This window comes from Nuphar pumila, chromosome 2 (genome assembly GCF_984573655.1).
Source record: "Nuphar pumila chromosome 2, dmNupPumi1.hap1.1, whole genome shotgun sequence".
Lineage (NCBI taxonomy): Eukaryota > Viridiplantae > Streptophyta > Magnoliopsida > Nymphaeales > Nymphaeaceae > Nuphar > Nuphar pumila.
Window position 1 is genome coordinate 8,397,292 of NC_143250.1, and position 8,194 is coordinate 8,405,485.

At 37.6% G+C, this 8,194-nt stretch overlaps 1 protein-coding gene across 1 annotated transcript; it reads right to left on the bottom strand.

The window, feature by feature from the left end:
- Nucleotides 1-521: 521 nt before the first annotated feature.
- On the bottom strand, nucleotides 522-7,896 carry LOC149844655 (small ribosomal subunit protein uS5c-like). The gene is made up of 2 exons (XM_089994998.1): nucleotides 7,106-7,896; nucleotides 522-932 (listed from the first exon to the last, which is right to left on the bottom strand). Exons 1-2 carry the CDS (start codon nucleotides 7,801-7,803, stop codon nucleotides 683-685), a joined length of 948 nt encoding a protein of 315 aa, XP_089851124.1. The 5' UTR covers nucleotides 7,804-7,896; the 3' UTR covers nucleotides 522-682.
- Between the last annotated feature and the right edge of the window lie 298 nt (nucleotides 7,897-8,194).

Here is an 8,194-nt window from a genome sequence, read left to right on the forward strand (position 1 = left end):
AATCATAATGTGTTGTATTCAGATCAAATATCTGACCAAACCTGATCCATTTGCACCCCTACTTACAAGTCTAAGACAGTCACAAGCCACGCTTTCAAGATTCTTTTCAGCATGTAGTTTAATCATTAATGACCTTGTAGGTGTATCATTCATCTTGCTTTGTGGAATCAGACTCATGGTGATGATACCTGTGTTATAGATGGCCCCACAACTGTACCCAGCATCACCCGAAAAGCTCATAGGATCTAGAGTTGAACCCATCCCTCTTTGGCCAACAAGCATTATCAGGTTAGAGCAGCAAGATCTGAATACTTGGACTTTGACCTTGTTTGGCTATCCTTCACCTGGAACTGAATCTGAACCTGGCATGTCCCAACCCAGTATAACTCTTTGAAAATGAGAATGTGGATTTTAACAATAAAGTTGCTCTCAGAATCATGCTTCAATGCTTCAGGGCAGGCACGACCAACTCTCTCTCTCTCTCTCTCTCTCTCTCTCTCTCTCTCTCTCTCAAAACCATAGAAGCAATAGAACTTCTAGCTATGCAACAAAGCCAATTGACATTTACAATTAAGTGAGAATCCAGTACTCTGTTAAGGCAGAAAGACAAATTGAGCAAAGAACTAAATCAGATAAAACACAGGAGAACGGCAGGAATGATCCCTAAAAGGTGGTTATGGTCTCACTTCCAAAGCTCCTCCACTGGGATCCCACGTTCACGAGCAACATCCCGAAAATGCCTCATCCTTGAGATAGCAGCAACGGTTGCCCTGGCATTGTTGAGCGGATTCTTGCTGCCCAATTGCTTTCCAAGTGCATTCTCCACGCCTGCCATTTCCAACACAATCCTCACAGCTCCACCTGCAATGACACCAGTACCAGGTGAAGCAGGCCGCAACATCACCGTAGCAGCCCCATAATCTCCATCAGCCCTGTTGATGCACAGCACAAGAAAATGTCATGCATTAGATCTATGCTACAATAAAAGGCGAACTCAATTCAACTAATTTTACCAAACTAATAGTTCAACCTGAAAATTCTCAAATTTGTCTAAAAATTTTGGACGGTGACTATAGGTTCTTGTGGCTGCTAATATATCACCATCACAGTGGTGGCCCAGGAAGAAATCAAAAACTTATATAAACTTTTCGACACGATTTAGGCTCTGTTTGGGAGCCGATTATCGGAGGTTGTCAGAGTGGAGATGTGGAATCCTCAGCAGCAATTTTTTTTGGGAGCATGTAAAAACAGGAAATAAGGGCATTTAAGTAGCAGCTGCCGATTCTAAATCCTCAAACCGACTGCTCTCTGAGGGAGGTGGTAATTATCAACATCTACACCGACGTCCACTCTGATGGATGCTCCCACGCTCCCATTGATTTCCCAACTACCTTCGCAGCTACCACCTTAACTGCTGCCCTTGACTCTTTTAGAAAACCCTAGCTACTGACCTTGACTCTTCCATAAAACTCTCTCTCTCTCTCTCTCTCTCTCTCTCTCTCTCTCTCTCTCTCTCTCTCTCTCTCTCTCTCTCTCTTTCTCTCTCTCTCTCTCCATAAAGTGGCTTGAGAATGAGAGGCAGGTTTGTGCCTCTCTTCCCTGCCTTCCGATCCAAAAATACAGCAAATTGCAGGTATTATTCTGCTGACGCATATCTACTGCCTCACGTATGTTGCATTCTTCCTCTTCTGGGGTTATTTTGTTGTATCCACTGTTTCTTAATATCTTCTTGTAAAAAAACTATTTGAGGTTGTGTTTTATGGCATTTTGTTATTAAAATCCAATTTTTTGTGGTAAGCTTGTATTTGTCATGGGTGTATTGTTGTTTATGATGGAGCTCATAGCTCGATTCCATAAGTTTCATTTTTTTTATGTTGGAACTCATAGCTCAATATCTTTCTTGTATGCAAAATAAAATTTCTTTCATTTTCAGGTTTGTTGTTTTTCATTCACGGCTTCTTTTGATTACAAATAGCACTTGCCTTATTTCCTGGAAATCATGTTTATTAGTTAATTAAGACACATGTAATGTATAATTTTAAAGTTTATGATAGAATTGAATGCTATGCTATAAGATTGTTAACAGCTGTGTAACAGTCAAAACAGAGGCATTGTTTGTGAGATAGCAATTGATGATGCAAATAGTGCTTCCACCATTGAACTTAGTCTATTCCAAACAAGGTGAACGTTGGTAAATTCAATTACTGCTGCTCCCAAACAGTCGAGTAGGAAATGCTAAAATCATAATTCCTGGAGCAATTGTGGATTTCATAGATGCATCCTCAGTTGCTAGCCAGAGCCTTATATAGTTTGATTTTTATAATGGTATACACTCGAGCAGCATCAGTCCAATCTTGCACACTGCACAATTTACAAGACATTTTTTGTTTTATATATTTGATTTTTTCCAGCTACATCAATGCTTAACTCTAAGAGAATTGAAGAAAAATGAAGTTTATCCTGATCAAGATAAAAGGGTCCACATATTAAAATGTGGTCATCGAACAATTCGACATGATTTGATTGGGAAAAAAAATTAGCTAGATATTCAGTACGTAACTGAGGTTAATTTGCAGAACTCAAATATGCAATAAGGATCTTAAATAGTAGTTTTATCAATGCAGAACGCAAAAGAGAATGAGCATGGAGAGAAAACAGAAAACAAAAGCATAAAATGGTCTTAATCTGTAACAGTTCTTGACTGACATAATAATAGGCACCAATACATATGAATAAGTGCTAGAACAAATCATAAATAGGCATACAGTCTGATCACTTATGGGTAGAATCAAGTCAAGTTCATCATCTAATTATTAAAATTTATGACATAATTTTGTTGATGAGCTAACTAGATATGTATGTAGTAGTCAAAGTGGATTAAAAGATCACTGAACACAGTTTTTAAGGGGCCTAACAAGATGGTGAAAATCCTCTGATTTCCTCAAACAGGAGGTAAAACTGCAAATTCGAAGACCATACTTATACATAATATTTGATAATGAAAAACCCAACTATTATTGGCCAAAGAATTCATGAAGCTGTTAGAAGCATCAATACACTGACAAATGGTTACTTGATTATGTACCTCAGGTCATCCAATAACATGCAACCAATGTGCAGGATTGCAGGTTTCTAGTGCACTACATTTACCCATGAGTCAGGTATATGAGCACAAACACGTTTACATTCACATATTTATTCATTTGCCCAGTCTAACTAAACGGTATTCACATGTCCGAACAATGCTGGCTTTTAACTTTAAGTATGCTAGCGACTACTGAATACAACAATGCTTATATTAAAAGGTGGAATGAGCTAGCATGATGGTTGGGTCACACTATCATAACCAAGAGGTCTCGGGTTCGAATCTGATGGGGGTGAATCCCCAGTTTGCCTATAAAAAAAAAGAACTTGTGTTAAAGATCATATGCCTGAGTTTGAACATGAACCAACAGAATATGTTGTATATTAAGTTGGAGAAAGTTTGAAGGCTACATTAGTTATGACAATCGCATTGTATGGGAGGAAATAACTCCTTCCAAACAAAGAAAATATCTGCTATCCATATACATCTGGAGAATTAGCACAAAGCGGCCATCAGACTGAAGTGTTACGTGAAGCAGGTCGGTTTGAGATAAAGCAAACAATGAGTCAATGAATTAGAATGACCAGAACTGGGATGGTAAAAAAAGAAATGATCAAGGTTCCAAGCAGGAGGTGAGAGGTGAGGTCTATGCTTCACTTCTCACCGACTCACAATTTCACCTGATCATTAAACTTAAAAAGGCTTCCTGAAAACAAAAGAAGACATTTATGAAAACTCTAGTGGAAGAAATAGTCAAACTTTCTTAAATCCATCAAATGTATCACATGAGAGCAATAGTGTGCCTCACAATATCCTTTAAAACCACCCTCCATGATAAGCGTAAGGATGTTGCTTATCACTCCGTCCAAAGGAGATGGATAATGAGAAAAATCGAATGTATGATCAGGACTCCATACATGTAGTATGAAGGAATTGCTGGAGAGTTGTTGATAGTACATTTTCTATAGTAGACGATAGTGCATTTACGTTGGTTGGCTCAAAAGCTTTAACTGCCAGTAATTTTCTACGTTTGAAATGAACGAGCTTATCAACACATCTCATTTGGAGGTTTCTGAGCACCTACAGACAAACAAACCAATCTAAACTAATGTTGTAAGCATCGTACCATATTGTACGATATGTATCGTTACTATCAGCATTTTTTATAAAATGCACACTTGTATTGTGATACGGGTTGTATCGTACGATACACCTTTGACTCATTTTAAAAAGGGCCGAATTGTATTTTTTACTTTTTGGGTTTTAAAGACCTCTTGAGGGTCGACTTCCTCATTTGTGTAGAGGCCATTAAAGGGGAACCCACGCACCTTAGGAGTTGTGAGAACAATTTTTAGGGCTGATCCGTGTGCAAGGGAGAGGATTTTTGTAATTTGCTCAAGTAAGAGTGCATTTACACCCTTTTCTACCCAAGGAAGTGAGATAAAGTAAAAAAATCTTTATTCTTTGCTTCATTTGTGTATGATTGAAGTTGGAGGAAGGTAGGCTCGTTTCTTTTTTGATGTTTTTAGAAAATAATCGTTCATTTTTTACCCTTAATCCCATTTTTGGTGTCTTTAGACTCAAAATTATGTCCCTAAGTGTGTTATTGAATACTATTTTACATATTTGCGGTGATCAGATTTAGTAATTTGTGTTCTAAGAGGTCGATGGAGAGTAGCGGTTTTAGAGGATGCTGCCCAAAGGATCCCACATTAAAATATTGTACACCAGTTGAATTGAGGTCCCCATTGAAAATAGTAGTGAAGTATAACTTTTGTGATTTTGTATTGCACTGAGAACTGCATATACTTAAATGTCATGTTGTGGACAAAAAGATTCTATCATGAAATTATATACCTGTGTTAAGCTTCTTACCAGTCTTATCGAAGATGATAAAAAAAAGTATGAGAACGCACAGCAGTTGCCTGAGTGAAATTACTAGATGTGGTCACTGATTTAGAAGATGAAGATGAATCATAATCATCTCATGCTACTGTTAAAATATATTATTTTTGCATATATATATATATATATATATATATATATATATATATATATATATATATATAAGAATTGAATGAGAATCAAAATGAAACACAAATAAAAACTAAAATAAAAGTGACAAATATTAAATTTCATATTTTTTAGTGTAAGAATTAAATTTTTAACAAAATCTAAAAATAATGACTACCAATTTAGAGAAAGCACATGGAAGTGAGTGAGAAGAGCGAGAGAAAATATAAAAAACAAAAAAAGTTAAGAGAACATATAAGAAAAATAGATGAAGCGTGTGGAAAACATAGGAGAAGCACGAAGGAACCAAGTTTTGAAAGCGAGGAATATCGCACTTTCAAAGCGAGTTTCCCACCTATCTAAGAAACTTCCAATAACACTGGGTATTTTTTTCTTTTCACTCATATGTAATAGGTGTTGCCCATTAGTGGCAGCTGTCTTTTTTTATTTTTTATTTTTTTATTTTTGTTTTAGATTAAGGGTATTAAGGTCATTTTTTCATATGAACAATGTGTTTTGATAAGAAAATTTTGATTTCATATTAGGGAAAGCGATTAGTTTTGTACTTTTATTTTTACAACTGTACACTCTTTCAATTAACTAAGCTTTCAATATCATTAAAAGAAAAAGAGTAATTTACAAAAATCTACCTAAATGATCACATAGAGAAAATAAAACTATTCTTAAAAAAATTTGATATGTCTAATATGGGTTTTTTAAGATACTTTTTAGGTATAAAAGTTGTAGACTCGCCCAAAGGGTATATTTTATCTCAAATGAAGCTTGTTGTTGGTATTCATACTAAATCAGGAATCTCAAATGATAAGAAAGTGGATACTACTGAAGTTGACAATTCAAAACTAAGGCTAGATGATGGAAATCTACTAGAATATCCAACACCTTATGGACAATTGATTGGATCTTTCACTTACTTGTCTATCACCAAACCAGATATTGCTCATGCCGTTCACTCAGCAAGTTAATTTCAGCAGGTTTCAACAATGCAGTTTTAAGGATTGTTTGTTACATAAAAAATTCTATAACAAAAGGGCTTTTCTTATTTCCATCATCTTCTTTAGATTTAATGGCTTATAATGATGCAAATTAGGGATGAAATCCTAACGATAAAATTTCAACAACTGGTTTGTGTGTGTTTTTAGGAGATTTATTGATATCTTTGAGGTGCAAGAAGCAATAAAAAGTGTTGCTGCCTTCTATTGAAATTGAATATTGTGTAATGACTATGACAACCATGGAGCTGGTATGGCTGAGAAATATTCTCGGAGATATGGGTGTTGTCATCTCCAAGCCTTCAAAAATGTGTCATGACAATAAAAATGTGATCTACATTGCAAGCAACCATATCTTCCATGAGCTAACAAAGCATATAAAGATGGGTTGTCATTATATACAAGATGAATATCTAAGAGTGACTATTGAGTTGTCCTATGTCACTTTAGAGTGTCAACTTGCATATTTCTTTCTTAAAGCTCATTTTATTGTTGAAGATAAGTATCAAGCAAAATTGACCAAGCACAATTAAAAACTGCTAATGGCATATAAGATACCAACATATCACAATCTTTCATGACTATCTTACCACTAATCATAACCTAGCTCCACTTCAATCCTAAAAAAAACATAATTCAATCCAAGAAACTCGTACATACACACAACAAATTCCATAACACAAACTATCAATACCAATTTTTAAATGAGAAATGTCCACATGAAGGTAATAATAAAAAAGCACATATAATAGGTTTGCAAACATGTAATGAAGAGAAAAAGAAGTCCAACTTAAATGCATCGAACTCTTACAAAGTTACAAGAGAGCAATGGCAAAATAGGCCTCCAAGCGTAGCATTCTACTTGAAAATGTTCAATCTAAACAACATCTTTCTAAAAAAGAACAATTGAGGTTAAAAATAGAAGAGCCAACTCGAACAACACATAATTCTCCAACAGGAAGCTAAGAGAGAAAGGGGGCCAAACCCAGAATCTCACCTATGAGGGAAGGTAGCATTCTTGTTCATCGGCACAGTGACAAGATTCCTCCTTGCGTTCGTCGCTGACTTCTCGACAGCGGTGATAACCTCCTTAGCCTTGCCGATGCCAACCCCAACCTGGCCCTGCTTATTGCCGACGATGACGATCGCCCGGAACGACATCTGCTTCCCTCCTTTAACGACCTTGGTCACCCTCCTCACCTGCACCACCCTCTCCTCGAACCCGTCCCTCACCTTCTCCTTCTTCTTCTTCGACCCGAACCCACTCGTCTTCTTCACCTTGGCATCCATCACATAGATGTCATTCCCCAAAACGCTCACACCGCTGTAAGCCGTGCCGTAGATCTCCTCGTAGGCGGCCGCGATCTGTTCTTCCGTCTCCGGCGGGAGCTCGTCGAAGGAAGGGAAGGGGACGTAGTCCTCCGGCGGGGGCACGGGCTCGAAGGGGACCTCCTTTTCTGGGTTCACTTCGTCGAAGAAGGAGGTGTCGACTCCATCTTCGTTTGAGGATTTTGCTCTGGTGGGTGGGAGTCGAAATTGGGGATTGAGTCTGAATGGAGAGGGTGGAATTGTGCAGGTGGGTTTTATCAAGGGGTAGGAAATGGGTTTTGGGGAGGCCGTAAAAGTGGGTTGGGATGGAGGGGAATGGATTTTCAGAGTGGAGAATAGAGAAGAAAGGGATGAGGCAACAGCCATTGGCGTCGCTAACCTTCTCTTCTTCTCACGGAGTGGAGGTACGGGTGCGAAAGAAGCGAGAGAAAGGAGAGGGCTTATCCAATTTCAAAACACTCGATGATTGGAAATTTGGAACATTTATGACTCGGGATGGAGGTTGTTCGACTCGGGAACCGGTGAATTCCGAGTCTAAGTGAAGTCGAGTCGGAAATTTTTGTAATTTTTTTTTTTTTTTGAGAATGATAAAACTTAATTTTATTATTCCGAAAAAAAGGCAACCAGCGAAGATTGGGTTTAACCAACCGGTCCAACCCAGATCGTCCCCCGCTTTGCCGAAGCTCTGAGCATAACTATAGTTGCATAGAAACCATATTTTGCCCTACATATATTTGGTTTCATGCTTACTAGTACT